The sequence below is a fragment of the Lycium barbarum genome, chromosome 6, assembly GCF_019175385.1.
Source record: "Lycium barbarum isolate Lr01 chromosome 6, ASM1917538v2, whole genome shotgun sequence".
NCBI lineage: Eukaryota > Viridiplantae > Streptophyta > Magnoliopsida > Solanales > Solanaceae > Lycium > Lycium barbarum.
This window is the reverse complement of record NC_083342.1, coordinates 132,834,187-132,853,060: the sequence shown is the minus strand read 5'-3', so window position 1 is coordinate 132,853,060 and position 18,874 is coordinate 132,834,187. Positions and strand designations below refer to the sequence as shown.

The window sequence follows — 18,874 nt, the reverse complement described above, 5'->3', positions numbered from 1 at the left end:
TCGAAATCATTAGTAACACCATATACACAACTCAACTTGGCACATTATGGGTGTTCCCTTCGGAACAGAATAGGAGTACAATATCAATAAGCCGTCACAAGAAACATTTAGACCTTACTCGAGAATGGAATCATATGGAGTACATATAGAACGAATAACAACAAGGATCATGCCAAAAGAAGAAAGGTTTGCCTTACATACCTTGTCGCTTACGTGATTAGCTTAACTTATGCTTCCAAACACTGGCCAATCTACAATCAAGGTAAAGAAAACCGTAGACAACTTGAAAAAGGTTCATATACTTCTCTAAGCTCGTAATTAACTTCCGTAAATTCGGGCAGCATTTTCCCTGTAATCTTCGTTTTCCTCTAATTCCAATTCAATTTAACAACACAATCAGCAACCAACAACAACAAGAACCATCTCATATAAGCCTCTTTAAACTCAAAGCATCAACTCCCAAAGATATACACCAAAACAGCCCGGTATACGCTTTGTATACGATATCTTCATACACTTTATTCTCCCAAATTCAAGAACAACAACTTATCAACAACATCAAGAACAATATCAACAATCATTTTATATCAATATCCAACTAATTATATCCATTTAATCATACCAAAACATCCCCCAAGTCATTTGATATCCAAAAATTATAACCGAATTTTCAACATCATTTTCTGTATTCTAACCCGTCAAATCTATCAATGATCATGGTAAGAACATCATTAACGTCTTAAACATACCTTATATGATCAGCCACCACGAAAACAACATCCCCCAAGTTCAATTTTTAGCTTAAAACGACGGCAACAACTTGTACTACACTTTATCCTTCACGAGCCTCGGGATTCGGGACCTTAAACTTGCTTGATTATCCACTCTCTCTCTCTCTCTCTCTCTAAAAGTTTGTGGACTGCTTGTTGTGTAAAATGAATGAATTTGTATGAATTTATCCCTTATATATGGGTCTTGGGTCGGTTCCCACCGACCTTGAGTCGGGTTGGGCCGTGCCTACTGCCCAGCTTGACCTTTCTGTCTTAAAACATCCATAACTTTTTATCCCTATGTCGTGTGAAGTCCCACAACCTATGGTTGGAAAGGTATTTAAATTATCTACAATTTTCATTTTTAGAGTTTTCCCAAATTCCCAAATAATGATGGGGTTATGGCCTCCCGAAGTCAGATCATCCGAAAACGTAACTTAAAAACATCTTTTTAGAGAGCTTACACTTGGATTTGGCTCAAGGGTCCTTCTTGAGTTGTGTTTAACTTCACATATATTGTCCATATAACTTGTCATATGTCCTTTATAAAAATCCCATCACGTGAGCCCCACCTCAACTTGCGGTTACGAGGGCTATATATCTTTTAACGTATCATTCCAATCATATTGTACGAATTCCAAATATCATACTCATGCTATCCTCATGCTAATACAGTAGAATTTCATCCTTTATACTTGTAATATTTGCTCCTCCTTGAGCTCACATTAAGTCGTCTGCAACCTTAGTAACGCGAATTTTTTCGGGGTGTAACATAAAAAATACGACCCATACTCCCGACCCACCCACAACCATAATCTAGTTGGAGGTCACGTTTCATATCTGGTATTATAAAACCGACGTTAATAAAAAAGTGGCATGGATGAGTCATTTTGGTGACGAGAGATGACATAAATGAGCCAAACTATTGACGAATGGCATAAATGAGCTATTTCCGATAGTTCGACGGCATATTTCAGAATTAATAACTACTAATAGGAGTACTATATTTGACTAACCAACAAGGTGCGGGGGGGGGGGGGGGAAGAAAAGAGAAAAATGAACCAAATGTGGGATACTGACAATCTTTTGAACATCATCAAAACGCATCGTTTGATCAAAATCTTGCGGTTGAAGCTACTGCAACGACACCGTATAAGTTTCATAATTCCCTACTCCAACTCGGATTCCCAGCCTCAACTCCTCCACAACAGCTAAAAAACAAGGAAAAGCCTCCTTTCCCCCTTCACTAAGCAAAAAATTAACAAATTCTATACAAAACAACACGCATTTTTCTCTATATATCTCCCTCCTCTCACCGGCTAAAAACAAAAACATTTGCCCAATAAACCTCCGTTTTTATATCTCTCAGAATTGTCACTTCGATCCACCAATTTTTTGATTCATACATTTTTCTTCTTCGCTTTTCATTTTTTGGTTTATAATGGAGGATTACGGGAGCAGCGATGAAGATATATATTCATCTGATCAAGACGACTCTTTTGATGGACTTGAGAATGATGAGACTGATTCTCAGTGGGGCTCATCCACAGGAAATTCCTGCAAGGTGCTTTTAAATCCCTAGATTTTTTATTTATCACTTTTTTTTTTTTTTTTTTTAGTTTAATTTTTTTGCTATTTGTTATGAACCTACAATTTTGATGATCATGTATGTGATAGGTGTAATAATTAGATAATTTCAAACCTGGTTATTAAAAAAAAAAAAAAAAAAAAATCAAACTTTTGAATTTTAGGTCAGGAAGTCTTAGTGTAATTCTCTTAATAGTTAGGGATTGGGGCATAGTTGATTGATTGGAGTTTATGGTATCTACCAGGCTTTTCTTTGTAGGTTTTAAGTTTTTGTAAATTTGTTTATCTAAACTGTCATGCTTTGATTATTTTTGAGCTGAGTGTCTGCCGGAAACAGCCTCTCTATCCCCACAAAGGTAAGGGTAAGGTCCGCTTACATCCTACCCTCCCTGACCCCGTCTGTGGGATTACACCGGGTATGTTGTTTTTGTTGTTGTTGTTGTCTTTATCTAAACTGTGGTAAAGGAAGTGTCTTTGAAATTAGCACCTTCAATTTAGGTGGTTTTTCTATGGATTTCAGTTGAATGCTTTGCCATTGTTGTTGCCTCCCTTTTTTTGCCCTCTCTTTATAGGTTTTGTCTGATAATTTACACTTTTTTTACAGGTGATTACAAAGGAGTCTCTCTTGGTGGCACAGGTAAGAAGACTTGAACAGTTTTTCTTGACATTTGAGGCTTGTATGGTTAGTGTTTATGTTTAAACATGGATATCTGAGATGTTTCACATATGTGCTAGAGGGAAGATTTGAAGAGAGTGATGGAAATGCTCTCCCTAAGAGAACACCATGCAAGAACCTTGCTTATTCACTACCGTTGGGATGTCGTTAGGTTGCTTGCTATTCTTGTTGAAAAGGGAAGAAGTTGCTTATTTACTGAAGCAGGGGTACCTGATGTTGATGAAGTTGATTTTGGCTCGTCTGTGTCTTCTTCGACTGTGACGTGCGATATATGCATAGAAGAGGTAGCGGGGAGTGTGGTCACTAAAATGGACTGTGGTCACTACTTCTGCAATGACTGTGAGAACTAATTCTTTGAGTAGAACTAGTGCTTCTTTACTGATTCCACCAGAGTTCATTCTACTTCTTATAAACTTGTTCATCCTGAATTTTGGCCTTTCGGTTCTGTAATTAGCATAAAATGCAATTTTGTTTCGACTGTTTTTAAGATTTATAAGTTTTTTTTTTCTATATCGAAGGGTGTGCTTTTTTTATTTTTCAAATGGTGTTTACATTTGGTTTCCTTAAAACCTGTCTAACTAAAGTAGTTCTGTCGTTCTCTTTTTTTTTGTTACCTGCTAATCAAATTGTGAATATTTCTGCTACTTATTTTCATTTTTGTGCTGGAAAAACTAATTCTTATTTTGTTTGTTTAGGTTGGACAGAGCATTTCATTGTGAAAATAAAGGAGGGGCAAAGTAAGAGAATAAGGTGCATGGCTCATAAATGCTTTGCTATTTGCGACGAAGCTGTTATCAGAAAGCTAGTTAGTAAAAGGCATCCTGATTTGGCAGAGAAATTTGATCGGTTTCTCCTTGAATCATACATTGAGGACAATAAAATGGTGAAATGGTGTCCAAGTATCCCTCATTGTGGGAATGCTATACGGGTAGAGACTGATGAATTTTGTGAAGTAGAATGTTCATGTGGTTTACAGTTCTGTTTCTGTTGCTTATCAGAAGCACATTCACCTTGTTCTTGCTTGATGTGGGAACTTTGGGCCAAGAAGTGCCGAGACGAATCAGAGACAGTTAATTGGATTACAGTTCACACTAAGCCTTGTCCAAAGTGTCACAAACCTGTTGAGAAGAACGGAGGTTGCAACTTAGTTAGCTGCATTTGTGGGCAAGCATTTTGGTGAGTTTATTCTTGATGTCTATTTGTGCCTAGATTTGTCACAACTGAAAGCTAATTCTGATGTTATTGATGAACAAACACTCTGGATACATGCCAGCACTGTTGGTGCCCCGTTTGTAGAGAACATGACTTGATAGTGCAACTTTTGTTTTACCGTAGACTGTTAGCAGCCTCCAGTAACTTTACGCACTAATCAGGCAAGACCAACTACACAAGCAAGAAGGCATCGACTGCGGCTTCCAATCCAACAAGCTATTAAAAGCTTGAGATCTCTTTTGGAATTTTAGGATTAGGATCGGACTTGATCCAATACTTTTATTTATAACCGAGATGTCCCGGACCAGTGGCGCATAATTCGAAGCTCAGTGGGTAATGGGCCCACCCCTCTGTCCTTCTCCACTTTGCCTTTTATCTGTGGCAAGGTTTGAACCGGTGACGTGCGCCTAACTCACACATCATGCGCTGCACTGCGCTCATACACTAGACTAAAGCCTGGGGGTGATCCAAAATTTTGATCTAGTTTGAAGTTAACATAGATCTAGTTTAGCTTAAGTTATATTGACCTTGTTTGGAAGAACTTGGATGCCTAGGACTTGCTAACTTGTCTTTAATTAAGGTGCTTTTTTTTTTTTGTTATAAAGTGAATAATTTTATTGATGAAGGGAGAAAAAAAACTCCAGTGTACTAGAAATATACCAAAAGTAGGGAACCTAATTTTGATTCTCTATGAAAGTCAACTACTCATCTATACAAGTAGGAATGTCGTCGGTGAACCACATAATACTAACACCTATGCCTTAGTGGTGGGTGCACCAAACGAAGCTGATCCTCAAGTGTACAATGTCATTCTCAACCCCTTCGAATGCTCTCATATTCCTCTCTTTCCAAATCACCAACATCAGGGCTGGAGGGGCATCATCCCATGCCTCGAGTTTTCTCTTTCTTTTCCCGAAAGCCCATGGCACAACATCCCAGTCTGTAATTAAGGTTTCTTAAACTAGAAATTCTAAACCATACGATTATGTCATCGTGTTCTGTGCTTTACTAAGTCTGCATGGATTGCAGTGCGGGAAGTTATATGCTTTCTGAGACAGCTTTTCCTCCATGTGATCTTAGGTTTATTTTGTCCCATATTAATATCTCCAATGTATCATGGTGTCAGTGATACGAGCTTGTGCATTTGGATGTCTATGTAATACATGACTAAATCATCTCAGGCGATCTTATCTCATTCCTCCGCATGTTTCTACTTACATTCTGTCAGATGTGATCATTTCTAGTGTTGTCTAATCTTGAAAGATTGCACATATATCTTAGTGTGTTCACATTACTATAACATTTATCCTATGGGTATGGTTTGTGATTTAGTGGCCAATAGTCACGCCTATTTACATTGTTGGTCTTACGTTACTAGGACTTGCTCTACACTAGGTATTCTACTATCACATAATACTCCCTTAGCACCCTTCATTTTAAACATCTTAAATAATTGCATGCATTACATCAGTTATCATGATATTATTCCGAGAGATTGTGTCTAAATATCTCAATTGTCTAAATTTTTAGGCACTACAACGGTACAACCTTGTCTATTCTCACTTCAACCTCATTTTTGTTATATTGGCTAAATTTGAATGCTTATATTGTCTTACTTCTATTGTGTTGAGTCATATAATTGTCTTTATATGAACTGTGCCTCCCAAAGGGGTTTATGAAGGTTTTATGCTATTCCACCTGCACTTTAAAGTTTTGAGTTGGATGTTCAATTTCTCTTACCTGGTGCGCATAATCACACTCTCATAAGTTTGCATTAAAGTCTATTTAGGAATCTCAAATTGGACTGGATACTTGTGTACGAGGTTGTTAAGCTACACATAAATTTTGTAAGGACTTCTAAAGCGACTTGTAAAGGTCTCGACCTACTCTAATCATTGCCTAAAGTTTTGGTTAAGATTCCTTCACATACTTATCCTAAAGTGCTTTATATAGTTCAAGCTTGGTTGACTCCCTAGTTAATTTCATCAATCATGATATATTTGCAAATAACATACCTTTGAACTAAGGTATACAAGTACTTGCTGAAGATAGATCCCTAGGCTTTAAACCTGGAGGCCACAAAATATATTATTTCATTTTCATTACATAACCAAGGAGAGCAGGTTATTTTATTAGACTTTGGAGATAGTTAGAAGTATGAAATTTCATTCTTCTTTCTGTTCTGTATTGCTGGACATTGTAATCTGTTTGCATTGACAAGTTAAGGTGGTCTGTTGAAGCATTTAAATAAAAGAAAGGAGAGGAAGTTGGTCAGAACTCGTGAAGCTGTTAGTACTGTTGGTGTGTTAATACCTGTACATTCTATAGGTTACAACATATTATGCTTGTTGGCATCTTATTTAGTGCAAAATGTGTTATGTCTATATTTAAAGATTTGAATGTAATTAGAAAATGTAGAGACGCTTTTTAGCATTCGGGAACCCAAACTGTTGATTATTGGAATGAAATGGGTTAAAAATGGAGCAACATGAGTTGGAGGATTCATATAGCCAACTCTAGTTAGTCTGGGATTGAGGTGTACTATTACTAATTGTTGTTTGAACTACAAAATTTATTTATTATTGTTTGCACTAGATACTTTTATGATACTTATTTTTTATGTCGTTTTGATGAATTTTCTTTTCTTGTCATGTAATAAAAATAACGTTCTACACTTGTGTTAATTTCTTTTTTAAGTTTAAAAATATGTGAGAACTCATTGTCATTGATTTAGACGAAATTCTTAAGGCCTTTGACATATTTGTTCTTTAGTACTTTTGAAAATTATTCTTAAAGGTTCAACAACTCTTTCTTAGGAAACAGGAGACTCTCGAAATTGAATTAGCAGCTACTCTTTCTTTGAGTGTTGTTTGACATTACTTACACCAGCACTGAAGGAAATTGCCTTCCCAGTTTAGTTGGTTGATCTTGTTATGTTTTTCTTTGTTTGCTGTAGTTGGCTATGTGGTGGAGCTACTGGCCGAGATCATACTTGGTCAAGTATCGCTGGTCACAGCTGTGGTCGTTATAAAGAAGATCAGGAGAAGAAGTCTGAACGGGCTAAGCGTGATCTCTATCGCTACATGCATTATCACAATCGTTATAAAGCTCATACGGATTCTTTTACACAGGAGTCTCGTCTGAGGGAGACTATAAAAGAAAAGGTGGCAAAACTGGAATCAAAGGATTCAAGATTGAGAGATTTTAGTTGGGTTACAAATGGACTTTACAGGCTTTTCAGATCAAGACGGGCTCTCTCGTTTTCATACCCATTTGCGTTTTATATGTTTGGTGATGACTTATTTAAAGATGAAATGACAAAAGAGGAAAAGGAAATAAAACAGCATTTATTTGAGGACCAGCAGCAGCAGCTTGAGGAAAATGTTGAAAAGTTATCAAAAGCTTTTGAGGAGCCGTTTGATGAATACGAAGAGGCACAGATTATGGAAATGAGGATGCAAGTCTTGAACCTCTCTGTGGTAACTGATACACTATGTAAGAAGATGTAAGTAGGTGTCTGGATATCCTAAGTTATTGGTAGTTTTAGTGAGAAACTGATGGTAATGCTGATTTGCAGGTATGAATGCATCGAGAATGATTTATTGGGAGCTCTACAGTTCAGTAGTCATAATATAGCTCCATACCAGTCAAAGGGCATTGAGAGAGCAACAGAGCTTAATGGAGGCCGGAGCACCAAAGCAAACAACAATCAAAAAGCTCAGGACCAGACAAATGGTGAAGTTTCCATCCTCTCTCATGCCAGAGTACCTATGTAGATCAATCATCTCTGCCTACTGGGGCGTGGTAGTTTGTTGTGTCCACCTCTACAATTCTGATTGCTTTTGCAAGTGATACAAGTAGTTTACATCATCTCATAGTTACCTCATCAGATTTGGTCGCAAAAAAAAAATGTTACCGCATCATAGAACGGCAGTATGTTTTCGACTTGCTTGGGAATGCGTTACTTTAAGCGTTTTAGACATGCTATTATTTGTTTGAGAAGGTGTTTAAGTATTTTAGGCATGCTATTATTCATAATGCTTTTGCATCATCATCATCTTCTTCTTCATTCAGTTGAGCCGGTGGACTGGCAAGCTGTTTATGGAGAATTGTTTTCAATGAATCAGTTAATCCTAAGATAGAGCAGGTTGCCTTTCTTTAGTTGTCATCTTAAAGAGGGGTGACATTCTATGTTGTTGTTGTTTAAGGCAGTGGGTGCTAGTTGGAGTAGTAATAGAGTTGGGAGTTATGGAAAAATGGCCTTAGTCACAAGCCAATCTTGCTGAAGCAATTATGAGAAATTAGTATATGTCTAATTAAAAGAATTGCTGTGATTGGTAAATTTACCTTACCAAAAAAAAAAAAAAAAAAAAAAAAAGTGAATGTCATGATTGGTAGTTGCCCAAACTTTTTCTTTTCTCTTGAAGAGGAAGAAAGGTAATGGGCAGGAAGGCAGGAACTAAACCTATGGGCACCGGAACTACTGATAATGTCTTGATCATTTTATGTGATGAATTGTTTAAGCATTAGGCAACAGCTAGATCGTAATCTGCAATTTTGCAAAAATGATTTACTGTTCTAGTAACTTAATTGGTTAGTGGTAATTTTATTGGTTGATCCAGTTTCTAAGCAAGTTTTCTGGTTATGTTGCAATTTCACCCACCAATCATATGAGTTCAATATTATAATTCTGAACTGTCTGTGTTGAAAACGTCTCGTCTTATTTCATCCTATTAGTAGCCCACAATGAAATTAACTCATATACTAACTTGTAAAATTAATATCATATAAACAAATTTATGTTTTACCTTCAAGAACTATTTACTTTCTTATCTAAAGTATCTTCATCAGTTGTTACCAAAAGAACACTTAAGAACCATGGTTTAAAGTTGCCATCCAATTCTACCTCCAAAGTTCCAAACATTAACAGTCACTGTTTGCCATACAGCAGTTTTGACCTTTCATAGAAGAGCTCCGTGATGGTTAATGAAGGCTATTTTATGCAATTAAATCTTACTCAGTTCAATCTTACACTACTAATCTTGTAGACTATCAGTGCTAGTTATGTGAAATTTGCCTATTTTCTTTAGATTTGTTTCCGTTCTTGCCTACATTCCCTCTTCTCCCTTTCTCTTTTGCAGGATACGTCTCCCCTCTTCTTTTTTTTGGAGGGTTGGTTGGGATGTACTGTAACTGTTTATATAAATTTGTTTCCTTTATTTTCATTTTTTTCTTGTTTTGGTAATGCAGGTTGTACATTATAACCAGAAAAAGAGTTAGTAATTGAACATTGTACTGCTTCTTGTACATCTTGCAGGAGGTTCCATAGAATTGGTTCAACCATCAGGTTCTGGGACTTCAGATGAGAGTGGATGTTCCTCAAGGAAGCGTGCAAGAAAGGATTCTGGTGGTGGCTTTTTCGATCTAAACTTGCCTGCTGAGCTCATTGATAGGAATTGACTCTTATTTAGTTGCTGATTATTTTAATATAACTGTACAGCTCTGAAAAAGAGAAACAAAGCTACTCTCAGAGATATGAGATGATAGTTCAATGGGTGACGCATTTCACTGCGTCATCCTCTTTTGTTCTTGAAATTTTTTTAGATGCCTATTAGAGGACAAGAATTACCTTAAAAGGTCCTTAGTTTTTGTCCAGATTTCAAATGTATAGCCTTTATTTGGCTTGTTTGGGGTAGGTAGTTATGTATTTTTTTACTGGCCCTTCTAAACCCTCCTGTGAGCTCCTCTCGTTGTGCACTTGGCAAAATGGGCATTGCTCCCTTGGAACTTTTGGTTTCAAGTTAGTTATGGAAATTTATTTGGTGAAATTTCTACCTCAGTGTTGTTTACTGGTTCCTTTTCTCTCATCTTCTTATTCATGCAACTGTACCAGTTACTTTCTGGATTAGCTTACAAAAAAACGTCTAAGTTGTATCTATGTTCTGATGGGATTCATGTAAGTAACGTAAAAAGATATCTATTCCCAGATCTCAAGCATGATTTCTAAGTACTATTCCTCTGGAGATAAAGATTTCTGGCATCGTGAGTCGAAATATGGATCTTGCAGGTGAGTTAGAATTAATCTAACACTACTGTCTACGCATGTTGGCTGCTAGCCTAGCGCAACATCCTTCCTTTATCTTGGTTTGGGACCTGCAATATGAGCAAATTCACAGAGACTGACTTTTATATTAATCTAACAATGTTGCGACTTTTCATAAATACAGGAAAAACTTCTGATCGTCTCTCATTACCCTTTAGATCATAAAGGGAACACTGTAATACAACATGTGCTCTACATAATATCATAAGACGCAGAGGATGAAAAAAGGTATGGAGATTAAGTTTCACCATATTAAAATCCTCCAAGAAAATTACAAAAAGGGTTTAATAGCAGTTCCAAAAGGAAATAATAGCAACAGTTTGGGGGCAATGACATCACTTGGAGAGCCCTGAACTGGAAAGTGTTTAAAGGCATACATGTACAGGCGACTGAGATACTTAAAGTCTTAAACAGATAAAGAGGGAGATTTGGGTAGATTAGACACATGTAGTTCATCAAAAAGAGCTCATAGACGTAGAGGGTTTTTTTAATTTTATTTTTATTTTTAAACTGAAGTTGAATTCGTAACTCGATTTCCTTTGATTTGTTGGGGGCCTGATCTGCACAAGACTCTGTTGTGGGATTAGAATCTCTTTAGGTGTATGCTTTTTTGTTTGTTAATGTATGTTTACGGTGTCACCAAAAAACTAACAAAAATTCTAGAATAATAGTATTAACTGCTTTCACATCCTCACTATTAAAACACAAAATTATACAACTAAATAACATCATAATTATGCATCTAATCACATAGATATTCTAAAAGCCACATTGACAACATCAGAATGCACGAACTTAGCAAGTGTAGAAAACTCAAAATGATATTTTCTAGCAAACACATCCAGGAATTTGAACTCAAAAATATTCGCGTACTTCACTCTCAGTGCCAATGCTGCATCTGCTATTTCTGTACCTGATTGACAAGTTTGATGAGCAAAACAAAGACACAAAGCTGCGTGTTGAAGCTTGAAAACATGATTATATATCAGATGAGGACTTAGGATTTGAACTTTATGAGTTCTAGATTTGTACTAAAGTTACTGAGTTCGAGTAACTCATAGATCTTATTTACACGGTATAATTCCTTGGCTATTTAACATAACATATAAAAAAAAGCCCTAATCTGCTACGCTCGATAATATATTTCTCTTATCTAAAACGGTACTCTTGGTACAACGCAACTCCTTAGGCATTCTGAATTTGTGACTAACTTAAAACTCGGCGAATTTGAAGTGCCTGGATTCTCACGTCTCATATATTTAATGCACGCGTCTAGGTCCTAACAGACTGGGTTTTCCAACTAGAATTTAAGTTCTAAGCAATGACAATATATAAAATATTTATATAGTTAGGTCAGTAATAAGATAATAATTGGTAAATTTTGATAGCTTGATTAAAATAATTATTATTAACCTGTTCTCATATTTTAAAATTTATTGATAGTATATAACATGTGACTTGAAATCTCAATATTACCGAGTGGCTTATGTTGGACTTGCCTCTGGAAATCTTGCCCCTTCATTTAATTTTTTAGCAGCACATGCAACATTTTTTGTTAAAATTTCCAGAAAGTCTTTAGAAAGTTCTTTCCTGTGTCTTTTCTAGATTCACACAATTGCAAAGAGATGGCTGCAGCAGTGTACATTTATCTATGTATTTTCCTAAAATCTATACACTCGTTATTGTATTCTTCTCTTTATCTAAAGGGCTATGTTACGAAAGAAACAAAATACTACGAAATATTTTATCAGCTATAGTTTCGAGAAAAGCAGAATTAAAATTTGGTACTGATTGATCATATTTCTTTATCTACCCTCAGATTCCTTCTCTTTTATTAATTTATTTTCCCTTCTCTTTTCAGTTCTTGCAACTAGAATTGCGCTGGACAAAATGTATTATTGATGTCCCAACTTCCCATAGTCCATTTTTTAATAGATTCAACACTCAAACCTTCGGTGTAAATACTCGCTTGGACTCGATATTTATATCAAATTAAGCAATTTAATTTTAACAACTAAAAGTTTGAATGTGAAAACATATTACTCCCTTAATTATGTTTAAGTGAGAAATGCGTGTATGAAAGATAGCCGACACATATTACATTTCCTTTGCGGATGTTTTTCTATTTGTTTGTTGAGTTTAACATCTATATATATACTGCAGTGTTGATTTTTTTTTTCTTCACGTTGTTAGATCACTTATTTTTTTTCTTCACGTTGTTAGATCACTTAAAATATAAGTACAAATGAATGAAATTAGTAATCTGAAAAATTATTAAAATAGGTAATTTTACTACAACATATTAGATTTTCTTACTCTATCCTAGATTTCTGTGTTTTCACTTCCAATGAGGACTGCAAAAAATAAAAAAGAAAAAAGAACTTGTGTTACAGAAATCTATACGGCCTTTCTTTCTTCTATGCCTTTTCTTATTATTGTGGCACTAATCCTAATGTGGTTGGAGTTTACAGAATCAGCGTTAAGTGTGGCATCATATGAGATGATCATTAATGAAGCTCTATTATCTATATACTTATGTTTTTAATTGGTCTGCGAGCATGTCTGTCAGTTCCTTTGGAAATTGTTTTTTTTTTTTTTAAATTTAATTTTTGGCACTTGCCCGCGGCCTTACCAAGACTTAGGGTTTTTTCTTGGATTTCTATGAGAAAAATAATAATGTACGTAATGCTCCGTTTCTTGGATTCTTTTCATTAATTAAAATAATATGGATTTTGCTAAATAGCTTTTTCGTTTTATAATTAGTTGGCAAGTTCTTCCTGTCCCAAACATCAGTCGGTTTAGAAATTAGTAGAGTGTTAATTAAGTAAAATGTTTTAAAGAAAGATAACAGATTAATTATTTAGATAAATACTCATATTCTTATGATCAAGGTAGTTGAATACCTTTCCTAAGGGATAATATGGACTGGAGATTGTATTGTATTGTATTGTATTGACTTGTATACTCAAAAGTTTTTTCTAACAAAATATAGAAGAAACTTTCTAAGTATGATATACCAGTTTGGCTTCTATAATTAATAATGAAAGGTAAAATTCCTCAATTTTCCTAAAGAGACAAACTGTTTACTTTTATTAGATTGAAATGTGCCTCAATAATTAAAGCGATATATACAAATTATTCATAACACTGATAGAGGCGAAGCCAGAATTTGAAGTTTATGGATTCGGGATTCTAGTTATTTTAAATTAATGGGTTCTAAACTAAATAATTTGTATATATTTAATGAATTTCTTAACAAAAATAAAAGATTTCAACTAAAGCTACTGGGTTCGGTCGAACCCGCATGCTATACACTAGCTCCGCCCCTGATCACTGATCGTAACTAGTAATTCCTGCATGCTCTACACTAGCTCCGCCCCTGATCACTGATCGTAACTAGTATTTCGTTTGTTCCAATTTATGTGGCGTTTTTTCTCTTTTAATCAATTCAAAAAAGATGACATAAAAAAGAAGTGTTAAACCTTTTTAAAAGCTGCATTATCAACGGTAGAAAACAGTTTAACAGATCCAAATTCTATAAAATGTTACACAGTAATTTCACATCGGTAAAAAGACCTTTTCTTACCGATGATTGATTAATTGCGCCTCTTGACAAAGCCAGAAAAGGACATGTAAATCTTAAACACACAAATCTGTCGTCTTTCTCCGTTTGTCTTACAAAAGATCTATTTTGCATGCACTTACATTTTAAAATTTTATACTATTAATATAATTTTAGTTTATTATACTAGGTTATCTGTCTTATTTTTAAAATTATTAAATATTTATTATTAACTACTCCTATTAGATATACTTATCTTTTAAGTATCTTATACCAAATTAAATGACATCTCCTTCCGATCCCCGATGACCCGTAACATTTGTCACCACTTCCACTGGGGCTGAAAAATAAACCCCACAACTCAAAACAACGCAGAACAAATAAAATTTACAAGGAGGCAGGCACTGTTCTCAGCATATCGTAAAAAAAAAATATAAAAAAATACCATCATAATAACGGAAAAGAACTCTACATACTATATTTTTTTTTACCTTATTTCTAGAACGAATATAAATATTTGTGCGATTAGGCTCAAAAGACTGCAAGCATAATATATACCATCATTGGAGAGACCTTAACCACGTATTAATCCATAATTGAAGAATGAAGCGATCAATAAAGTCCATCTCTTTTGGATGATCATTTCCATTCTCCACTGTAACTAAAAGTATTTGAAGCAGCACAGAACCAGAGAAACTCAATTGTGCATCGGGCAAAGTCAGCCAATCAGTCACACGTGGTGTTGGTCATCTCTGGACCAAGAAAGTTTCACCCCTTTTATTAGGGAATGTTAACTTTAATCAAACAATGTTGTCTTTTCTCTTTCAATTTTGGTCATTACTATGCAGCTTTTAGAAAGAATGTCGTCTTTTTCCTCTTTCAATTTTGGTCATGACTATTGAGTAGTTTAGCAAAATGCACATATTTCCATAAAAAAGTAGGGAACTAAACTTACTGCCTGTTGAGCTGTTACTCACAAGAGCTGCACCCTTTTTGGTCGTGTTACTAATTAACAACATATTTTTTAAAAGTTTTAACCATATATTCCAATATCTTGGTTCACTAATTTGACTGATTTGGATTCGGGCTCATATTTGCGCATAAGATCTATAGAGGAAGAAATGTTCCCAAGTACCTAAAGTTTGTTCATTTCTAAAGTTCAAATTCAAATCTGTGACTTCTAATTAAGGATTAAATAATCACATTCATCTCGTCACATATTTTATAATTACAAGATAAAATTATACGAGTGGGAAAGGGAAGATCAGAAAATACTAGAGTGGTCATTTCAATTCCTCACATACTTTTTGGCATTTGCTTTGACCTTCACCTTTCAGCCCTTTTGAGGAGATAACCCCTTATTCTCTTGTTAGTGCATCAATCTCCTTAAAGTCTAAAGCCCACCAACTTACTTTGAATATATACACTTTCCCCCACACCTACTGATAAGATTTGTTCCCCCCGTGATTGGGTGATATGATCATAGGATTACTAATTTACTGTGCGTGAATGAAATGATTTAAGAGAATAGAGAAGGAAAAAAATATTTTAAAACGAGAGGGATGGATCCAAAATTTTAAGACAAGAAATTGAATGTGAAGTACCATGTACTATATACAGCATAGTTTAATTTTCTCTCACTCACGAACCATTCCATTTTACTCGAAACAAAGTGTTAGTTACCAAACAGCTATTAGCATTACTATTGCGGCCATATTGTAATTGCACACGATCAGGCTTTATATGTCTAAGTTATAGCCGGTTGAGCTTATTTTATTTTATTTTTATAGCCAAGTATTTTGATAAGTGTTTTTGATGAGTAGCGGCTGAAGTTGTTTCTCAGAAGAAAACAGTAGTTTTTCATAGAAGCACTTTTCATGACACCTTAATCAAAGCACAAATTGTTGTTCTAATATTAGCAAAAGTGTTTTCTGAATCGATTAGTAATCAGAAAACACAAATTGTAACTCTCTAAAAAATATTTTTCTAAAAACACTTTTTACAAAAAAACACACTTCAAAATAAGCAAATCTTGAAAGCTTGACCAAACAGCCACTTAGTTAGCATTTAGTATTGCTTCTGTGTATGATTAGCAACCACTATATATAGTTTGTGAGTTTGAATGTAGCACAAAGAAATTTTGTAGCGAAGTGTAAACGAGTTTGTTTTATTCATTAAATGAGAACAACGGGGACAAGCCCCTGCTAGCTAGAGGTTCAAATTATAGAGGCCTACTTGTAAAGCCTAGGCGTAAATCTATGGAAAATTTGGTCATAAAGACGTAGTACTAGATAAAATAAGGCCGAGTGAGATCTGCTTTAATGGCGAAGCACTTTCACTATCAACATATGTTAGAGGTTCCAAGTGAAAGGTAAGTAAGAGCATTGTCCTTAATAGGCGGGGGTAAAAAAAAAAAAAGAAGGAACAGTGTCAAAGATCTCTCTTCAGATTTATGTCCTTGTATTTTGTAATATTACATTTACCTCCTTTGTTTTGATTTTTTTTTTGTTTTAAACTATTACTAATTGTTAAACAATTGTTATAAAGAATTCAAAATAAATAATGTAAATATAATATTAAAAACCATACAGAAGGTTAGTGTTAGAATTTCAAATCTGAAGGAGGTCTCTTAAACAACAACGACGACGACATACCAATATAATCCCACAAGGTGCGGTCTGTGAAGGATAGAGTGTACGCAGACCTTGAAAGATAGAGAGGCTGTTTCCGATAGATCCTCGAGGAGGAGGTCTCTAAAAATATCTCAAAAAAGTAAACGTTGAGTTTGTTTATAGGGAAAAGGTGCAAATATACCCTTCAACTTTGCGATTTAGAGCATATATAACCCCCGTTATAAAAGTGGTGTAAATATACCCCTTCCGTTATAAAATGGTGCAAATATACCTTTTTTGCTGACGATTTTTTTTAAAAAATCATTTAGTTTATTTTTTAATTAAAAAAATACCGCGTGGCTTTAAAAAAAAGTCTACCCATTTTTTTTAGTAGACCTATTTTTTAAAGCAACATGATATTTTTTTCCTAGTGTGTCGGGTCTGGTTCGTTTAAAAAAATGGGTAGACTTAATTTTTTTTTTAAAGCCACAGAGATATTTTTTTTAAACGAACTAGACTCGACCCACCAGAACTAAATTTACCATGTGGCGTTAGAAAAATGGCTAATAAAAAAATGAGTAGACTTTATTTTTTAAGACAGATAGCAATTTTTTTAATTAAAAGATAAGCTAAATGATTTTAAAAAAAATTCCATTAGTGAAAAGAGTATATTTGCACTATTTGTGTAACGCCAGAGGTATATTTGCATCATTATGTAACGGTAAAGGTATATATATATCACTTTTTTAATGGGAGGTATATCTACTCTAAATCGCAAAGTTGAGGGGTATATTTGCACTTTTGCCCTTGTTTATATCTGTTACTCCTTGATTGGAGAAATATGAAATAAAATTGGGAAATTGTCCATGTGTAAGCTGGCTGCAGGACCCTTTGATTAAAGTCAATTTATAAAGTCAGTCCCATTCCTGTCGGATATGTAGTGTGATAAATGCTAAACTTGTCACGCTTGCCAATTTCTAAAGCCAGTACTTCTTTTTCTGTGTAATACATTACGTTTAACTACTCTATTTGTTTCTTTTTTCTTTTGTCATTTGGGAAAATGCATTAAAAATCTTGGGACTTTTTTAGCATGGTGTATATCCCAAGTCTAAAATGTAACTTTCTTGAAATAAAAAGGCTACCAGCTAATTTACTTCTTTTGAGGCAACAAAATGCTCCCATACTCACAAAAGGCAAAAAGTAGTCCACTATAAAGGCAACATTGCTTTCTAAGTGACTAGTCAAAGGCTCACCACCACAGATTACAACAACAACATAGTGAAATCCCATGGGGTCTGAGGAGGATAAAATGTACGCAGACCTTACTCTTATCAAGGTAGGACGGCTGTTTTCGAAAGACCCTCGACTCAATAAAAAGCATAAAAAAGGTCAGATAAGGCTAAGAAATTCAAAGTGATATGAAAATGCAAATAACGAAAGCGACACAGATAAAATAGGATAATTAAAGTACAGAAAATAACAAATAATAGCACAAATCAGAGCACAAGAAATTATACTAGGATAATGCGCCTACTAATAAGGAAGGATAACGAGACTATCTACTAGCCTACTACCCTAATTTGGGTCCTCCAAACCCTCCTATCTAAGGTCATGTCCTCGGTAAGCTGTAATTGCGCCATGTCCTGTCTAATTACCTCTCCCCAATACTTCTTCGGCCTACCCCTACCTCTTCTGAAACCATCCATGGCCAACCTCTCACACATCCGCACTGGGGCTCACCACCAGAGATTGTTGTGGAAAATAGGATCCAAACTTCACCTTGAATGAAAAATCTCGAGTTTGGGGCATGAGAATGAAAAATTTCTTATAATAAGTAGTTTCTACTTTAATGGGTCATATACGGTGCGAAAGTAAAAAATTTACGGGTATCTTATTTGACACCACTATCTAATATGTACTCACTTTTTAAAATTTTTTGCATGTCTATTCAGTTCGGAACAATTTGAGACATGCAAAAGCCTACCCTTTTTTTTTTTTTTTACTAAAGTTATATATGGCTGATTCAAGCATTTTTGCACGAAGTTCATGCAAAAATGACTCAACGTCAACCATATATGCATGACCTTCAGACAAAAATACCGAACTTCAAGCAAAATGACTAAACAACAGTCATATGAAACTTCAGACATTTTGTCACCAGACACCGCAATTTCAAAGTTGTTCCGAAGTGGATAGACTTGCAAATCTTTATGCATTATGAGTATTGTTTAAATGATGGTCCCAAAATCGGGTATCCGTACACTTCTGCGGATGCAAAGCTAGATTAGTCGGATCAATAGGTACCAAATCGGATGATTAAACAAAAAGTAAAGACAAAAGACTAGTCAAAAG

General features: G+C 35.0%; 1 protein-coding gene across 6 annotated transcripts; it reads left to right on the top strand.

Annotated features, from left to right (window-relative positions):
• The first annotated feature begins 1,947 nt into the window (after positions 1-1,947).
• LOC132599135 (probable E3 ubiquitin-protein ligase ARI2) lies at positions 1,948-10,073 on the top strand. Of its 6 annotated transcripts, none has more exons than XR_009566772.1 (7): positions 1,948-2,334; positions 2,962-2,994; positions 3,093-3,372; positions 3,729-4,209; positions 7,202-7,740; positions 7,823-7,980; positions 9,496-9,701. XR_009566772.1 is itself a non-coding variant. In XM_060312365.1 (7 exons), the coding sequence occupies exons 1-7, from the start codon at positions 2,212-2,214 to the stop codon at positions 9,507-9,509; spliced, it is 1,638 nt and encodes a 545-aa protein (XP_060168348.1). In that variant the 5' UTR covers positions 1,949-2,211; the 3' UTR covers positions 9,510-9,701. The 6 variants fall into 6 exon arrangements, 4 of the variants coding, with proteins under 4 accessions (XP_060168349.1, XP_060168348.1, XP_060168347.1 ...); XR_009566771.1 differs by having other exon boundaries at positions 1,949-2,334; positions 9,563-9,701; XM_060312365.1 differs by having other exon boundaries at positions 1,949-2,334; positions 7,202-7,750.
• Positions 10,074-18,874: the final 8,801 nt, after the last annotated feature.

Coding starts and splice junctions, on each gene's coding strand:
- LOC132599135 (XM_060312362.1), top strand. CDS start 2,212: ATGGAGGATTACGGGAGCAGCGATGAAGATATATATTCATCTGATCAA. Junction 2,335..2,961: donor CCACAGGAAATTCCTGCAAG/GTGCTTTTAAAT, acceptor CTTTTTTTACAG/GTGATTACAAAGGAGTCTCT. Junction 7,751..7,822: donor GATACACTATGTAAGAAGAT/GTAAGTAGGTGT, acceptor GCTGATTTGCAG/GTATGAATGCATCGAGAATG.